Source organism: Sinocyclocheilus anshuiensis, unplaced genomic scaffold, assembly GCF_001515605.1.
Source record: "Sinocyclocheilus anshuiensis isolate Anshui unplaced genomic scaffold, SAMN03320099.WGS_v1.1 scaffold1102, whole genome shotgun sequence".
In the NCBI taxonomy this organism is placed as follows: Eukaryota; Metazoa; Chordata; class Actinopteri; order Cypriniformes; family Cyprinidae; genus Sinocyclocheilus; species Sinocyclocheilus anshuiensis.
In genome coordinates this window covers 689,499-709,427 of record NW_015539924.1, presented here as the reverse complement: position 1 = coordinate 709,427, position 19,929 = coordinate 689,499, and the positions used below count along the sequence as shown (strand labels likewise).

Genomic DNA, 19,929 nt, shown 5'->3' with positions numbered 1-19,929 from the left:
TCACACAGACAGGCATCTGAGATCGGCTCGATTTGAGAAAGGGGTAAAGATTTTAGTAGATTAACGAAAAACCACTGGGTGGATTTTTATCATTATAGGGTGGTTGTGTACACACACTGCCAACACATTTCAGTTCAAACAACTTGTAAAAGTGCATGTAGCATTATATGACCCCTTTAAAATTAAGTTTGATATTTTTAGGGGGCATAAACTCTAAATTTTAAGGTGATACAGATTCCTGATACTATAATGAAAAAAAAAGCCTCATTAGAGAATGGAGGGCAATAAAAGGCAAACCCCTATTGAGATTGGCATTATTATTTATTATGTCAAATTCCAAAAAATACCGAACATAAAATATCATATACTGTATATGGTTACACCATGACATTTTTAGAGACATTAAATGTAAAGTTTTATTGAAATTAATGCACTGCATATGAAACTAACATGAATGTAAAGAGCACATTTCTAAGAACTTCGGTTTTAAGCTACGTTTTGCTTTTCTGTATCTTTCTTTATCTTATTTATCATTGACCCAGATGCCATAACTACACCATTATGGGGGCAAAAAGCATCTTTCTCCATTGACGGTCATCCAGCAGCAGCCGATGTGAGCTGCATGCCCAGTCACTCAGCCCATGTGCTTATACGTGGCTCTTTTGAAGCCTGCAGAAATGGAAAGGTGTATATGACCTTCCCCGAGGCATTTCTCCAAGAACCCTCGTGAGACCCTTTGGCTTCTCAGCAGTCGCACTCCTCTACCTCTCATCCTTTGTTCCTCTCCTCTTCTGTCTTGCTCCATCCCTCCGGCAATTTGGTCGGGGTCAGTTTGGGGCGACGGTCTGTGAAGTGTAAAACCCGTTTTCAGAAACAGCAGCCAGGGACCCGGAGTGACACAGTTCTCATTTGCTGCACAGCAAGGATGGCCCACAAGCAAATTCATTGCGTGCAAGTGAAAGTCAACAGTTGTCCTTCTTGAATAACGTCCTGAGAAATATGAGGCAAGAATTACAGGTGAATAGAGTAAAAGATTTCAGTGAATAGATGTTACCATACACTGTGAGAACTGTGTATGGTGTGATTTTTCAAACATTGTAAATAAAACAAAGATCACTGGACTATGTTTTACAAGAGAGTACTATTGAGTTTTACTTCAAAATGTAATGTTTATTTCAATGTTGCGGTTTTGTGATATTTACTAGCAATTTCTGAGTGAAAATTGTTTGTACACCAATTTTTTTTTTGCATACTTCATTACTGTACATCAAGCCAATTGTTTTGTATTACGAGTTTTTTTTTAATGTTGTTTAAATATGCAAATATGCACTAATTTGCATAAAAGTACAGAACAGAAATCTGAGAACTGTATAAATATTTGTATAAATTGTTTACATTTATAAATATTTCAACAAAATGAAAATGAAAGTTTGAACCTAGTTTTATACAATTCTCAAACTTCTGTTCTGGACATTTATGCAAATTTGTGCATATTTAATTAGACAACACTTCATTTGCATATTTAAACAGAGTTTTTAGATAGGTAATTTTGGATATCTCTGTTTTATCACGCCATAAATCACATATTTCATCACAAATTTAGACAAGATGTTATAGAAATCAGGCAAATCTTATGTGAACAAACTCATTTGTAAAAATATTCAGAATACAGTAGAATTAAGGAAAGTCTGGTCTGTAGTTTGGTTTTGCTACTGAATTAGCGATAAAGACATTTCCTTTAAAGAAATGTGTTGTAATTGAAATCTAAAGACGCAAATGGATAAAGCGTAATAAAATTAACACTTAAAGGTGGGGTAAGCGATTTTTCAAAAACGCTTTAGAAAACTGATTCGGGCCGACTAGCAAAATGAACTTGTAGCCAATCAGCAGTAAGGGGCGTGTCTCCTCATGATGTGGAGCGTTCAGTCAGAGCCGAGCGACAAAGATAGAGATGGCGGATAAAAAACAAAAGAGGAAAACGTCTACGGAACAAAATAAGGCTTAAGGCAAGAAGTAGGACCCGTGTAAATATCGGATCAGCTTTCCAGTGCTGGAGAGAACTCAAGGAGTGGAAGGCCTGTGATCGGATACCGAGGTTGCTTTGTTTCTTGTCGATAGGTGAGTAACACCGTGTCTGCGCCACAACAACTAAATTCTGTCTAGTACATTGGACGCGACAAAGCGACCGTTGAAAATCATTTGAAATTTGTGTCAATACGTCATAAAGAGAACTCAGCAGCAGTGTTCTGTCTGGGATTTGTCGTGTCGTGCCGCGCCGCATCTAGTGTAGACCATAGATATGTATTTATATATATTTATGGTGTAGACAGCATCACTGATTATAATGAGTTCCATAGTATTTTGTCACGCCGCGCCACTCGCATCCGGTGTAGACACGGTGTAACATTGGTTTTGTTTTGTTTCAAAGAACCATTCGTTGCCTGGGTTGCGTACGTATGTGTGGGGGGTAGGGGTGTGTTTGGTTTGGTGATTTCAAATGTCAACATTGGCTACCAGAAATCGCTTACCCCACCTTTAAATGTGTATTTTGGATATTTTCTTTCAACTAGTCTGAAAAAAGGGGTTAGGTTATGGAAGCAAAATAGCCCAAAATCTTAAAATTGTACCATTTTCTTAGTGTCTTGCCTCAACACAGTAATTGACCAAAAAAAAAAAATCTGTAATTTTGTACTCACCCTTTTGTTGTGCCAAACCTGTATGACTGACTTTCTTCTAAGTCAGTCAAAAGATATTTTGAAATTGTCCCAAGTGTTGTTTTGGACCCCATTCACTTTCGCTGTATGGACAAAAGCAGCTACAGTTCTTCAAAATATCTACTTCATCTATTTCACAGAAAAGGTCATAGAGGTTTGGAAGGGTATGGGCATGAGTAAATGACCGCATTTTGGATGACCTGTCCCTTTACACACTGTAAATAAATACTGTCATTAGCATTCATACCGCGATACACAGGATATCTGCATCCACAAAACAAACACCAGGCCACTGCGTGTGACCTGTATGTGAAATGCAAGCAAAGAATGGAGAATAAGTTTGCGACCAAAACATCAAAACCAAAAGTGCACTTGCCTCAAGGTGATAAAAGTTGAACTAGAGACAAGATCCTTCAGGGAGCTACAGACTCTCTCGAAGGTTAAAAATCATCAGTCGGCCATGAACAAAATGTCTTTCTGTTTTCTTGAAGCTTCTCGGGTACATCCCTCCTTAAAAACCCTCAAGGAGGTCAAAAAGCTTCAGAAGAACTTAGTTTCTGGCCCATGGTTTGGCACTGATGTATTATTATTATTTTGCACCACAATGGATGTTCATGTTCAGAGCACTGGACCGGTTTGTTTCTTGGATCAGCGGTTTGGCGATTTACTTTGAGATTTCGCTCCCATGCTGTCAACCCAAGTACACTTGATAAATCCTCAGAATAAGAATAAGTGAAGTCCATTTGGCCCATTTCAGGCAGTATATTTCTTTCTGGTTCGAATGCGAGGACCCAATTTCCAGAGTGGTGGACCGTAAATTAATATCCTCAAGCATGTGCGGCACCATCTGCCTCTTTGAAACATATTCATCAATTTGGCCAATTAGCAGATTAATCGCTTAATTACTCCGAGGCAGCTGTGTATTTCTCACGAAAATGCCAACAACGCCAGAATTGAGTCTTATCATAATCTTACTTCTTCTACAATTCTTTGTTTGGTTGCAGCTGTTATTGAATTTCTGTTGCAAAGTGGGTCTGTTGTTGAACCAGTTAGTGTGTTGATAAATATAGAAGTTGAATGCACAACAATATGTCTTTGTTGACCCGAGTGGCCTGTGTGTGCTATTTCTGAGGATGAATGCAGTAACAGCGAATTTACATTTAGTGCACTTGACCTAAACTGATGGCAGTTTTTAAACTCCCAAACTCCAGCAAGCATTAAGCAAGTATGTATTGATTTTTATGGTGTTTTATATTGGTTGTCTTTGCATTAATGTAATTCACACAGGCCATTATAGGAATGTACAAACTCACTTTGTACATCTGTTTGATGTTGGGCGGCAAACTGTGAGTGTGCTTTCCTCACTCTGCATCAAAAGAGCATGTGCCATCCACATGTTAATTTTTCAGTGGTCTCACATTCATTGATCTGATGGAAGAGTTTTTGTGTGCATTTGTAATGATGGGTCACTTGCTGCCTGTAGATTGAGGTTAAGTCAGGGGTCTCAAAGACATTTCACAGGTTGTTTTTAGTGCCTTTTTGACACTCCTGACCAAACCTGAATCTACATGCTGAACTGTCTTTGGTGCAAAATGGCCTGTCATTACAAATGTCCTCACAAAGCTCTTATGTCAGATTGTCAATGGAAGTTAAGGATAATTTTATGGGAAAAACATAGTAAAATATTTGTACTGAAAGTATTTGCGTGCTTTATTATTGATATAGGCCTATGTTCATAATGAATATATATATATATATAAATGCATGCGCTCTCCACAAGTACAAAAAATCAGCCTGCACAAGGTAATGTTAATTTTGCATTATTTATTTACTTTCATAGTATTTATTTATATTTTTAGTTAGCTTTTTTATTATTTAATTCTATTCTATTTTGTCATTTTAATCTTAGTTCAACTTTTAGTAGTTTTGTTATTTACATTTTTATTAATATTTCTATTTAGCTTTATTTTTATTTTTTTAAATAATATAGTACTGCAACCTAATTTACAGCATTTCTCATTTTTATTTGTTTATTTTTAAGTTTATTTTTTTAATCCAATATTTGTTTAATTAAAAAAATATATATTTTTATTCTTATGTTCTAGTTTTAGTTAACAATAGCAACACTGGCACAAGATTTTTTCAATCTGACGTTTTTAAAAAATATTTATTTTTCACATTTTCGCTTTTATTACAATAGGACAGATCAGAACTGACTGGAAGCGGGAGAGAGAAAGGTCTGCGAGTCAGGATTCGACGCCAGTAGCGCAACAGCACTGAATGTCTGCACGCTGCCCGCAAGGCTATCGACTGCAATCTGACTTTTGTCCAAAAAGTTTTACGTAGACATTTTTAGCCAGTGTTAGTACTTCAAACACATTGAGCTGTGGTGCTCATGTGGGTGATATGGGTTTGAATCCAGAAAACAACATGTAATAAGACATGTATATTGAATGCAATGTGAGTCACTTTGGATAAAAGCATCTGCCAAATGCATCAATATAAATTTTGGTATCCCCTTGAAATGCTGATTTTATTCTGTCCCACCTAAAAATTAGTTCTTGATCTTCTCGAGTGTTTGAAATCAGACAGCAGTGTCATTGTTTTTACATAATTTGTTGATATTCAATTCATTGCATGAAAGTACTATTTTAATCCATTCATTTTAATGACCAACACCATTTATATTATGCTGTTTCAAACTCTTTGAGCTGTGGTGCTGATATGGGAAATGTGGGTATGAATTTGAACTGTGTTGTGCCCCTATTTTATTTTTCCTGCCCTTCTGCTCATCATTTCCTGTTAGCACCCTATATTCACTATCAATTATTTTTAAGGCCTCAGTTTAAATTGAAACTATACACTGTCTCAGTGTGCAGTGCATTATCAGACAGAGGTCTACATTTTGAACTGCTATAGCGCAAGCTCCATTATGCTTCAGTATTACACCTGAAACTGTCAGCGGTAACGGGAACCTTCAGGATTCTGTCTGAATGTTGGAACAGATCGTCAGACACTTCTTTGAGCTTTTATTCTCGCAATCAAAGCCACACAAGCTCCCAGCATCCCCTGATGAATATGTACTGGGATTGCCTGTCTTACTCTTTCTGTGCCTGTCGATCTCTGTTTGTTGCTTTTGTCTCAATCACGCTCTCTTTCTTTCTTTGAGCCTGTTCCTTACTAATGTGGTTTTATTGTAGCTGTTTCTTGTGGTTCCCAATAAAGTATTGTTAAAGCTCAGTGTCTTTTCCCTTGGGTCCAGGTATCACAACAACAAATGGATCAATGCACCAAACAATAGCAGAAATCTTAAGCACACAACCTGAAGTGAAGCCTTGTCATCAATATAATAGTGTCAGAGGTTTAGGGAGAGAAATAAAGCATGGAATAGAAACTTTTCTTTTTGTAGTGCTGGAAAGATAGACAAATTGGAGAAAGTAGAACACAAAATCCTTGCTGTTTTGTTTCAGCGCACTTGACGTTCTATATATAGGATGCAATAAAAATTCACATTCTCTTTTTCTGTCTGTTTCTCTCCATCTGTCTCTCTCAGGGTGATGATGTTATGACAGTTATCAAAACCAAAGCCCAGTGGCCCGCCTGGCAGCCTCTTAATGTGTAAGTTTCTATTGCTTTTGTACTTTTACATTTAGACAACAGCCCCCAAAAAGGGTTTTGACACTTTAGCTACACTTAAAATAAATGAATGTCATTTCATTAGCCTATATGACAAAATATCAAACCAAGAGTGACTTAAAGTGCCCAAATTTAATGGAGGCAAAGAATCTAACCCTAACTCATATACAAAAGGTCCTTTATAATGTCATATTTATGAAACAGTATCATGAGATTTTGAAAAACCAAAACATCCAGAAAATGTTATTTGGTTTCCTGCTGTACATATACAGTACTTTTCAAAAGTTTAAAATTAAGATAAAATGAATACTTTTATTCAGCAAGAACATAATAAGTTGATCAAAAGTGACAGTAAAGATTTATAATTTTACAAAAGATTCCTATTTCTAATAATAAATGCTATTCTTTTGAACTTTGTATTTATCAAAGAATCCTGAAAAATGTATCACTGTTTTCAGTATTAATAATATTAAAAAATGTTTCTTGAGCAGCATATTAGATGATTTCTGATGGATCATGTGACACTGAAGACCGGAATAATGATGCAGAAAATTACATTTTAAAATATATTCAAATAGAAAATGGTTATTTTAAATTATAATAATATTTCACAATATTGCTGAAAGAATATAAAAGAAAGGTAACAACCCAAAAGTTACCAAATGTCTCTATGGTCTTGCTTCTTGGATGAGTATTTTTCAACACTAAGGCCTGCTTCATAAAAAACTTCTTTAGCACCTGCTGGGTATGAAGATGTTTCTTTCCCTCTCACTAACGAGGCGGTTAATATTTTATGTGTGGATTTGTTTAGCGAAGGCTTCCGTTTTTTGATGAGAGTAGCATTTCCCCTGCGGTGCTTTTGCGATTGAGGTTAATGGCCTCCCTCCAGCTCCAATACATCAGGACGTTCTCTTGACCTATTTTAACATCAGACTGTCAATTACCACAACCAGTTTACCCCATGAAGAGGGAATGGCATTGGCAGACGCTAATTATTTCCAACCATAAGTCAAACATACGAGGCACTTTTCACCAATAGCGCACGCTGGGGTATCCCATAGTCATAAGTTGCAATTTTTTTTGTTGTGAAACGTATTTACGTGAAACTAATTTAGGTTTGTCTAACCTGAAATTAGGCTAGCAAAGTAGCTTGTATAGGCAGTTTCTTTATCTTCTTGACTGCATACAATACTATTTTTAACCAATTTTAGTTAGCAAAAATTATTTTATTTTATTTTATTTTAAATTATTTTATTTTATTTTATTTTATTTTATTTTATTTTATTTTATTTTATTAACTGTGTCCCACATTTTGCACATCTTCGGTTTTGATTTCAAAACTTGAGCTTAATTCTCGTCTGCCTGGAGTGCATGGCTCACTCTCTTCCTCTTTCTTCTGCTCTCAAGTGTGGGCTGTGCGAGTCATAAGGTGCTGGTTTCATGATGAATATTTAATATGTGTTAATCAATAGATCCAAGTAACATTTTTAAACATGCAGCCTGCTCCGCTCAAATGGCAACAGTTGCTTTGGTGATGGTTTGTTATCACGGCAATTAGTTTGATTAATTACCATCTGCATGGATTCTTACAAATTATGCCTTAGCGCATAATACATGACACAGACGTCTTGTAAGTGGCATTATGTTTGTGTACAGTCCTTTCTCTGAAACAACTTTATTTTCGGATGACTTCACCTCTTCTCTTGTCTGCTCTCAGGCATGCCGCCCCCTCGGCGGAGTTCTCGGTGGATCGAGCCCGTCATCTCATGTCGTTCTTGACTATGCTGGGCCCCAGTCCCGACTGGAACGTGGGATTGTCTGGGGAGGACCTGTGCACCAGGGATTGCGGCTGGGTGCAGAGGATGGTGAAGGATCTGGTGCCGTGGGACGCCGGTACTGACAGCGGGGTCACTTATGAGGTCAGCTTTCACAGACTGATGACGTTGTTACGTTAGAACATACTGTGAGAGTCCATATACGAGGCAACATGGGTCATTGTGCATACACTGAAGCTAGCTTTTCATAACTTTTCTCTTCTACTGTATGTTAATCTGAGATCTTGTCTTGTACCAACTGTAAACGGTATGACAAGACATCAAGTCAGTTGCTTGGTTTGTCTTATTTACATTGAATTTTTGTTATAATTTGGGCAATCAATAGATTATTTTTCTAAATATTTAATTGTGTTTTAACATATTTTTTTGTAGCTAACATGTTAATGCATTTAGTTCTAAAAAAACTCAGTAATAGATTTCAGTTGTGCAGATTATTAAAATTAAATTAGAATTTACACTCGGAATATTAATGTATGCAACTGCACTCCTGCCTTACTTGCACAAAAACAAAAAACAAAAAGATGTTGCAAAATTCATGCAAACACAGACCTCAGTGCAAATGACCAATAATTAAATAATTAAATAAAAAACAATAATCTATATTCAACCGATCATTATTTATTATTATTAGTGTTTTGTTTTGTTGTTGTTGTTGTTAAAACAATTTAAAATAAAATAGTTACAAATATTATAAAAGACCTACAATACAACAACATTAATAATAATAATATGCAATATTCAACCATTTAATAACAACAACAATAATAATAAAACTGTTGTTGTTGTTTTTATTAAATAAAAAATACATTAAAAATTATGGTTATTATTATAATTATTATTATTGTTTTTGTTGTTACAACAATAATTAAAAAATAAAATAGCTAAAAAGTATTTAAAAAAAACCTACAATGGACTTGCATGTATAAATGTTTATCTTATGGGTGATATTTCACTTGTTGAGCTTTATTGATTAAATTACTATACAATTAAACAAAGATACATGTTTGATTTATAAATAAATTTTCATGATGGGTGTCTTTATTATTTATCTTTAAATGGGAGCTCTGATGGAGACATTTTTGTATGCACTCTGCTTAGTTCTAATCAGCAAGTTTCTGATCAGTTTTTCAGAAACCACTCAGAACAGAATGAAAGTTATAATGTCAAATTAAATAAAAGCTTTAATGACATTTAAACCCATTAACTTTGACAACAATAATTACAAGGTAATGGAATAATATTTTGTTATGCCCTGAAGGTTTGATGTGAAAATGAAATTGTTTTATAAACAAAGCGAAAACCTCTTTCAATTCATAATGCTTCCACATTGTCTCATATTTTAAGCTTACTTAAAATTGCTTATGAATATACAAAATCCAAGGCTGCACTAGATAAATAAATACATAGAGGAAAAAAGAGTGCAAATAAGCCAATTTCCTCACTGTGTCTATGTTGCTTCTAGCTTCCTCAAGAGCTGTTCAGAGCAAACAGTATTAAGTCTTTGCATATCCCAGATACTAAGTGGAACCAGGACGTCACACGCTGCCCCCTGCTGGTACGAGACAGTCCTGAGTTGTTCCTTGAAAGAAATAAGTCAGCTTCAGAAGTTGAACTCTTGAAGCTTAACCGAGCAGTTGGAGCAGCAGTTGGTCTTTGTTTTGCAGCATTGCTCTGAAGGCTTCGAAGTGGAATGCAAATAACTGTCAGGTGACTCAAAGTGCAGAGGCAGGAAACAAGGCCATAAATCACTCATAAAGGGAATATTACCCAGTCAATGAATGATGCATATGGAGATGAAAGGTGGGAGACCCTGGCAGATGGCATCCAAAAGTCACATACTCTATTCTGTTTTTCTCTTACCCTCCCTCCCCTCTCTCTCTCCTGTCATCCTCCGTTTCTTATGTTTATCCAAGTCTCCCAATAAACCCAGCAATCCCCAGGAGCGGATTCGACCCCTCACCAGTTTGGATCACCCACAGAGCCCTTTTTACGACCCTTCCGGTGGCCCCATCACACCCCTCGCCCAAGTGGTAGTGGAGAGAATCGCAAGAAAGGTGATTTTAAAAGCTGTTTTAATGTTTTTTTTATTTTTATTTATAATTATAGTATTTATATATACAATTATACACCTTTTTACAGTTATTTACAGTTATAGAATTACATCAAATGAGAATAATTTCATCAAAGTTTGAGGGCAGTACATTTAAAAAAAATATTTCTACTCTGGGTTCTACTCAACAGCAATATATATATATATGTATGTATATGTATATATATTTCAAATAAATGCTGTTCTTTGCTGTTCTTTTGAATTGAAATCATTTATTTTAAATTGTAATATTTCACAATATTACTGATTTTACTGCATTATTATGTGTATGTATATTGGATACTTAATAGCTTTTTTCCTCTATTTGTAAATTTTGAATACCTTTGCCATCATCTAAATTTGACTTTTACAATAGTAATTTATTAATAATTTAAAAGGTCAAATCTATAATCTTTAACACTAATAATTGAATACCAAATGTAATCTTTAGCAAATCTTCAAATTAATATTCATATTAATCCATATCCACATTATTTTTTTTATCAACATTATAATGTTGTGATGCCTAAAATATATATTTTTTTTTACTTGGTATTTTTTTTTTATATATATTTAGGCTAAATAATATAACATACAGTATATTATCCACTTATCAGTTATTGCCCATAACAATTTATTATTGTTTATTTCCTGTTCTCTAGCTAAATGGAACAGTTTTTTAATATATATATATATATATATGTGACCCTGGACCACAAAACCAGTCTTCAGTCGCTGGGGTATATTTGTAGCAATAGCCAAAAAACATGGTATGGGTCAAAATTATTGATTTTTATTTTATGCCAAAATCATTAGGTTATTAAGTAAAGATCATGTTCCATGAAGATATTTTATACATTTCCTACCGTAAATATATCAAAACTTAATTTTTGATTAGTAATATGCATTGCTAAGAACTTAATTTGGACAACTTTAAAGGCAATTTTCTCAATATTTTTTATTTTTTTGCACCCACAGATTCCAGATTTTCAAATAGTATCTCGGCCAAATATTGTCCTATCCTAACAAACCATACATCAATGGAAGCTTATTTATTCAGCTTCCAGATGATATATAAATCTCAATTTCAAAAAATTGACCCTTATTGTGGTCCAGGGTCACATATAGTATTCAGTATAAACAGCTGTGTTGTTTAATATAGCTACTGACCCTGATTTGCTGAGTCATAAAAGTCCATTTGCTAAACAAACTAAAGCAATTGCTTACAAAAATATGTCAAAGCAAGCAGCCGTGAAACACAAAAACTCAGCAACGCTCATAACACATCTGTAATCCTTCAACTGACAGTGTTTGGAGGATTCTGTTCTAAAATAATCCATTCCAGAACTCGTTGACATGAACCAGAACTCTTAATATTCCACACCAGATGTTTCATCTCTGTCTCACAGCTGGGAAGAATCTCATCTCTAGGCTTTTGAGTGGGGTAAAGCGTGGGATTGCCTTGAGCCAGCTAGTTTACAATCATCTGCCCTCAGAGAATCTATTTTTTTTGCGCGGGGCTTAGCGTGATAGTGATCAGATGGCAAATGGTGGATCTTATCAGGCGCTGTGATGTTGATCCATGTTCTTCCAATCTTCAGGGAGAGCAGTGCAATACCGTGCCCGACTCCATAGACGATATCGTCGCTGATATTGCTCAGGAGGAGAAGGGGGAAGGTGCGTATGGCTGCGCTATCTTATTCAATTTGTAGCACCTCATTTAAAAACATAGCCACCAGACAGTTTAATGAACAAGGCGGCCTGCAGGTATCTTAGAGTAAACCTCCCAATGTCCCTTCTGTCACGGTTAAGTCAAACAACAGGAAGATGAAGAACAATATGCTTTACCATGGTGCACTTCAATTATGTTTGTTGGCTAATGCACTCTGCCAGATAATTACCTGTGGTTTCCCTCCAGTTTCTTGTGAGTATCAGGAGTGGAAAGACGGAGACTGGAATGAACAAGAGCTTTGCTGCTTTTAAAGCTAAAGAGTGTCATTTCTATGCTGCTAGCAGCTATTAGTCCTGCTCTGAACTCAACCAGTGTTGCTGTCAGGCTGGTCAGGAAATGTTTTGATAGCAGCACCGAGCCACAAAGAGGAATAAAAAAGAGACAGAAATATAACAGACAGAAAGATAAAAATACTCAAAGAAAAGTCCATTTTTTAAATGGCATTTCTATGAAAATTAAAATTAGCTTAATATGTGCTGACCCTCAGGTCAAGTTGTAGATGAGCTTGTTTCTTCATCAGAATAGATTTGGAGAAATGTAACATTACATCAGTTGCTCACCAGTGGATCCTCTGCAGTGAATGGGTGCCGTCAGAATGAGAGTCCAAACAGCTGATAAAAACACCACAATAATCCACAAAATTACTCCAGTCCATCAGTTAATCTCTTGTCAAGTGAATAGCTGCATTTTTGCAATAAATTTGTCATTAAGATGTTGTTTTTGACTAAAACACGAGTCCTCTATCCATATTGCTTTCTCCAATGAAAAAGTCGTATCATCTGAATCAGGAGAGAAATATGCTCAGATCGAGCACCGTTTACAAGCGAAAACAGTCCAAAACTATTCAAAATAAATATGTTGGTGGATTTTAATGTGAGGACAACAGGGGATGGACTTTTTCAGTGGATGAAGCGATGCAATATTTCATCTAGAAGCAATGGTATAAACGTAAAGGCATAGTTCACCCAAAAATGAAAATTCTGTCTTTAATTACACACCCTCGTGTCGTTCCAAACCTGTAACACCTTCATTCATCTATGGAACACAAATTAAGATAAGATTAAATCTGAGATCCTAGGTGTATGTGACTTTCTTCTTTCAGACAAATACAATCGGAGTTAAATAAAAAAATTTCCTGTCTCTTCCAAGCTTTATAATGGCAGTGAATGGTTGTTGAGATCCACACGACTCCGGGGGGTTAATAAAGGCCTTCTGAAGCAAATCGATGCATTTGTGTAAGAAAAATATCCTTATTTAAAACTTTGTAAACTGTAATCTCTAGCTTACACTAACTGTCGTATTCGTGTTCATGAGAGAATGGCATTCCAGCAGATGACGTAGGACGCAGGTGTAGCGTAAGCTCTGGTGAGAAGTGACGAACATGGAAGCACAGTGGAGAGAGCAAAACACCAGTCATGAATTAGAAGTACGAAACGAGGAATTGTAAAGAGAAATGTTGGAGGATTTCAATATAAGCCAAGTGGACACTGGTTTTCCTTTGCTTTAAACAAAACTTGGTTCTCAAGATACTAGCATATTCTCACCGGACAGAGATCGCAGTTTATAAAGTTTTAAATATGGATGTTTTTTTTTTACACAAACACATCACTTTGTTTCTGAAGGCTCCCGGAGCCGTGTGGAGCACTTTATATAATGGATGGACGTACTTTATTGGACTTCAAAATCTCAACACCCATTCACTGCCATTATAAAGCTTGGAAGAGCCAGGACATTTTTTATATAATTCCAGTTGTATTTCTCTGAAAGAAGAAAGTCATATACACCTAGGATGGCTTGAGTGAATTATTGGGTAATTTTAGGGGTGAACTACCCCTTTAAAATGTCTTAATAATGGATTTATTTCTTTAAAACATGCAGTCTTTTACTTCAAAGACATTAACTGCTGGACTGGAGTCATTTGGATCACTTGTGGATTATTGTAATGTTTTTATCAGCTGTTTAAACTCTCATTCTGACGGCACCCATTCACTGCTGAGGATTCACTGGTGAGCAAGTGACGTAATGCTACATTTTTCCAAATCTGTTCTGATGGAGCAACGAACACATCTACATCTTGAATGGATGAGTACATTTTCAGCAAATTTTCATTTTTCGGTGTACTATTCCTTTTAGGAAAGCCTTATAAGTGCTACTGCTTTTCATGAACCGTGCAATGTCCTCTAATGAGTCAATCCACTCACATTTCCACAGCCGACAACACTCCAGAGACGTGCATCTACTCAAACTGGTCTCCATGGTCAGCCTGTAGCTCCTCCACCTGCGATAAGGGTCGACGGATGAGGCAGAGGATGTTAAAAGCGCAGCTGGACTCCAACATGCCCTGCCTGCATACCCAAGACTTTGAGCCCTGCATGGGGCCGGGCTGCAGCGAGGAGGGTGAGCTAGATAACGCTGGTCTCCAGCTCTCCAGCACATAATAAAACCCTTTGAGGCTGACGGATTTAGGGATCACTATCTCAGAGCGTGTCAGGAAGGAAGGTGCATAGAATAAGGGGGAAAAATGGAGGAAGAAGGAATAAAAATCTGGTGCAGAAAAGCATGCATGAAATGCTGAGTGGAGCAGGTAATTAATTGATAGCCTTGTTAGTGCGAGTAATGTAGAGAAATGCAAAGTCTCTGTTTTCAAGGTTACGAAAACCTTAGCCGACCTCATACTGCTGCTGTGGAGTTTTATGCTTGCAATCTGCTCGAGCAGACCAGGGTATTGATTCCCTCATTGGAGAGGTAGACGCTATAAACCATAACCATAAACTATATATTGTGGTTTATCGTTTAAAAGAATCAATATGACATTTGCACTTTGGTAGGTTGGCCGATTGGGTCGGAGTGTAAAATCTTAAGTTAAACTGCAAATAATGTTTTCTCTTTTGAGTGGTTGGCTGTCTTTTCTTAGATCTGTGTATCGACACACCTGTAAGGGCTGCACAATCAAATTCAATTCACAATCGCTGTATGGCCTTCTGTGACTGCAAAAAGCTGTAATTTAATTAAGTAAAATAGTCCCCATGTGCTGTGGGTTCTAAATAGGCATCATTCACCAGTGTGGCAGAAACAGGTCTTTTTCATTTTTTCACCAAAATAAAGGCAGCATTTAAATGTTTAAAGAACCACTGTGGGTAGAATGATATTTTATGGTATAAAAATATTCTAAAAGACTCTACATTTTCAAGATATTCCAATGTTTTCAGCATAATGTACTATTGAATAAAACTATTGTAATTTTACAATGTTGTAAAATATTCTAAATATTATTTTTTGATAGTATGTGAAATAATATTGTATAAAAATATTGTATATTATGAAATAATTTAATTTCAGAAAATATTGTAAATATTAAATAGTTCTTTTAGTATAAGATATAATATCATATAATAATATTGAATTTTTAAATATTTTAGAATATTAATTCATTTCATTTTCTAATCTATTAATGGTAGTGGTAGCAGTAAAGTTACAGTAATATGCAGAAATAATATAATGAGAACAAAAAATGTTAATAAAAATAAACTTAAATGTTAAAAAACTAAAATGGACCAAAAGTCTGAGTCCACTTTGAAGTACAATGTGAATGCAAAGGGAACTGGATTGTTTTTTAGCCCATTCATTTTGGGTCTGAATTTTATACTTGTGAACAAGTATTAATAACCCTAAAGAGTAACTTTTTATATTAGCAGCACTTTTTGTTCTGTGAAACATAATTTAACTTGGAGACAAAAGGCATGACTTGATTTGTATTTTTTGCTGTTTTAGTTTGAATTTGTCCTGTTCTTTTAATATCTTGATACCAAAGCAACAAATATGTGAGATGTTGCAGTTCAAATCTCAATATCAATAAGCAAAAATAACCGCAATAAGATGCTTAGACCAAATAGTACAGCATCTGTGACGTTTTCTGTCTGTCTATCGGTCTTTCTCTCCACCTGGCGACTGATGACTTCCTCTCTTTTTTTCTGTCTGTCAGTGTATCTACATCAACTCATCCGTCTGCCTCATCTGTACCTCTCCAGCCTCTGAACCGTCTGTTTTCCCACATCACGTCTTCATTCTGTCAGCTCTGACATGAGGCTTTTAAAGATGTTGTTTCTCGCCAGCACTGGCTATTGATTAATACAACCTGCATCGCTTCACGTAGACTCTCTTTTGTTTTTAATTAATGGGCCGTTAAGGGCCTGCATTGAATGATAATCCACCATCCGGTTGACAGGGCGACACTGGGACCTCTGGGGGCCCCATCAGGGCCACGGTTATTTACAGCTCTTATTAATGATTCACTTAGTTCTGCTTTATTAGGTAGTGCTCGCTGCTGGTCCCAAATGGGGTCTGCAGTTCTGCACTGGAGACAAATCTATGGAGAGTCGCCCCAAGTTCATCCATCCCGTCTGATAACAAATCTATTTACAAGCTCTGCCTTAGAGATAATTGGAACGGCTGTGGTGAGATACAGCATGGCTGGATCGGTCAATTTGATCACATCTGTCAGCACTTTATAAGGGGAGAAAGGTGGAAGATATGAAAGATGAACTGTAGAGAACGGCAGCATTGAAAAATGATAGAGAAGGATTGTAATCTTACAGTGTGTCATACATAAAGAAAGAGGATTATGGGAACGGGTCACTGCATTGAATTGCTGTATATAGCGAAGAGGGAATATCTTACACCTGTTTTCTTTATCATAATAAAGTAATAATTCATCACGGGAGGCTGTTTGCAATGCATGGCCAGCAAAAAAGACACCAATAAATCATTAAATTGATATTAATATTTATAATAAACCATATTATTAAGAAGTATATTAATAATACAACAAATAAAAGTGTTATTAAATTATTTATATTAAATATTAAATTTGAAGTTAATTATAATATTGTAAAATTTTAACTACTACTACCAATAATAATCACAATAATTTTTTTCAAAAATATAGTTTTATTATAGCATATAGCATTATTATTATTATTATTATTATTATTCAATTCTACACATTAAATATTAAAATAATATCAATTAAAATATTTCATTCTATTTACAGTAGTAATAATAATAATAATAATTGTTACAATAAACAGTTTTTATTTATTATTATTATTATTAATCTACACATTAAATATTACATTTGATGTTAATTATAATTTAATAATAATAATAATGACAGTAAACGAATTTTGTGGCAAGTAATGCAGTTAATTATTATCATTATTGTTATTATTAATTAGTAAAATATTTAGGGTGTAGAATTTATTATTAATAATAATAATAATAATGGCAGTAATCCAATTTTTGGCAAGTAATATAGTTCATTATTATTATTATTATTATTATTACATTCTACATATTAAATATTACTTTTGATGTTAATTATGTTAATCATAATATTGTATTATTATTATTGTTGTTGTTGTTGTTGTTGTTGATTAGCAAAATATTTAGGGTGTAGAATTTAATACAAAATAATAATAATAACAAAATTTGTATGACAGGTAATTTAGTTTAATTAGCCTGTTGCAAACTTACCACATTAATATAATCTATAATCTTACATAGACATAATTTGCTTTGTCCACAAAACTAATTTCAAGAATTTAATCATAAACCTTTAGATCAAAAGTTTTTATGATAAATGTAACTGTAGTCAAATATATCCATTCACTCATCACCAGATCTCACAGTATACTTTTAGGAAAGATTTGTGACGTACAGTACCTCATTAGCATATGACTGTGTTCTGTTCCCTAGAGGCGTCCACATGTATGATGTCAGAGTGGATCAGCTGGTCTCCGTGCAGCGCCTCGTGTGGAATGGGCATGAGGTCCAGAGAGAGATACGTCAAGCAGTTCCCAGAGGACGGCTCCAGCTGCATGCTGCCAACCGAGGAGACAGAGAAGTGTGTGGTCAACGAGGACTGTTGTAAGTTATATACTGTATATGTTGTGTTCATGTTTTCAGGAGCGTTTAGTACAAGTATTTAGTCAAATAACTATCCTAAAATCTACACAAGTAATGTTAGACACATGTTTACGTGTGTTTCAGCACCCAGTAGCTGTGTGGTGACCGAGTGGGCTGAGTGGGAGCCCTGCAGCGTGAGCTGTGGAGTGGGGATGAGGAGGAGAGAGCGCATGATGAAGATGGAGGCCTCAGATGGCTCGCCCTGTCGAGTGCAGCTGGTGGAGGCAGAGAAGTGCATGATGCCTGAGTGCAGTAAGTATGAAGCCACGAAATGTCAATTCAATCCAACACCCTCTCATGGGCCATGCAAAATGCCCTGCTTCACCAGGCTTGATTCATTACCAGAATTTCTCTTTGCTGCTAGTCGAGTTCTAATTAGACCTGCTTGTCACTTGCCCCGGTAGGGCTGGACCAGCCGTTCGTAAGGTCTTATTTAGATTGAGGTGTCAAGTTCACACTTGGGATTGTGTAGCTAGTCATTGCTAAGTCAGTACTTAATTTGGCTCCATCATTTGTTTTAAAGACGAGACATACAGAAGCAGGTCATAAACGCTTTGTAAAGTAATATGTAGTTACATAATATCACCTTTATCTGCTAAACAGCTTTTAAATTTGTAAATAGAAGTAGTATTTAATCGCTGTCCATTTTAACTTGTAACATGCTTCAAATTGAACAGTAATTGAGTTAACCATTCAAATACGATACGTAAATAATCACAAAATATAATAAATAGTACATTTAAATATGTGAATATTTAGGAACTGTATCTAAATTGAGGTATTTTTAATCTAGTGGATGAGAAAACCAGTATGCATGATATCAACATTTATTTATTTATTTGTTTATTTTATAAATATATGAGTATAAATAAATATGAGTCCCTATTTATTATATTTATTTAATACATTCTGCACATTAAGTATTACATTTGATGTTAATTATAGTGTTGTATAATTTAACAACAACAACAATAATAATAATAATCATCATCATCATAATAATGGAAGATACATTTTTTAATAATTTAAATAGGATTGATCTATAGTGGATGAGAAAACCAGTATGCATCATGGCAAAGTTTTGGTCTAAATACTATTTGTTTTACAAATATTTTAAAAATTTGAATGGCTATATAGTATAAATCTAAAACATATGCTCTAAAATATACTTGATATACTTTACATTTTTTATAAACGTACACCATCACCACAAGCAGCAATATTTTATAATTCAAAAGATTTATAGGTAATATTTGATGTTTATTTTCCATTTTCCTTACTGGTCCAATTCTCACTAGTAACTATCTATTAACTATGACTTTTGCCTCAATATATTCTTAAAGGGGTCATATGATGCTTGTTTAAAGATCATTATTTTAGCTTGTAACACTCCAAAGAGAAAGGAAAACTTAAAATCGCATCATATGACCCCTTTAAGTTGCTGCTTATTAATAGTTAGTAAGGTAGTTGTTAAAGGGGGGAGGGGGGGGGTACAATGCTGTTTCATGCATTCAGAGTTATTTACACTGTTAAAGAGTTGGATTCTCATGCTAAGCATGGCCAAAGTTTCAAAAAATTATTTGGACGTATAACGTATATTTCTGTGCAAATACACACTTCCGGGTTTCTTACAAGTTTCTGAAAGTGTTTTTCGATCGTGGCTCTTCATGACATAATGAAGGGTGGAACTCCTTATATGGGCATTTCTCCCGGAAGAGCGGGCACGCATCGACCAGAGCGAGAGCAAGAGCGCACCCATCAACACGCTTCGTTCGGCTGCACTGCACAGCTCAGGAAGAATGTCTTCAAAGAAGTGTGTTTTTGGTTGTAAGGGAAAGATATCCTCATTCAGCTTCCCGAAGAACCCAGCATTACGTAAACAGTGCATGCAGTTTGTTTTTCGGGGCAGCAACGGAGTTTCGCAAGTGTGTTTGTTGATAAACGTTTTATAAACAAGGC

At 35.4% G+C, this 19,929-nt stretch overlaps 1 protein-coding gene across 1 annotated transcript in view; it reads left to right on the top strand.

The window, feature by feature from the left end:
* The window catches only part of LOC107686649 (spondin-1-like), a 99,896-nt gene that overhangs the window by 72,601 nt on the left and 7,366 nt on the right, over nucleotides 1-19,929 (top strand). Inside the window, exons 8-14 of the mRNA XM_016483719.1 lie at nucleotides 6,268-6,332; nucleotides 8,068-8,269; nucleotides 10,099-10,239; nucleotides 11,876-11,951; nucleotides 14,218-14,403; nucleotides 17,761-17,931; nucleotides 18,055-18,222. Of these exons, the coding sequence (XP_016339205.1) occupies nucleotides 6,268-6,332; nucleotides 8,068-8,269; nucleotides 10,099-10,239; nucleotides 11,876-11,951; nucleotides 14,218-14,403; nucleotides 17,761-17,931; nucleotides 18,055-18,222 (1,009 nt within the window). The remainder of the gene's footprint in view (nucleotides 1-6,267; nucleotides 6,333-8,067; nucleotides 8,270-10,098; nucleotides 10,240-11,875; nucleotides 11,952-14,217; nucleotides 14,404-17,760; nucleotides 17,932-18,054; nucleotides 18,223-19,929) is intronic.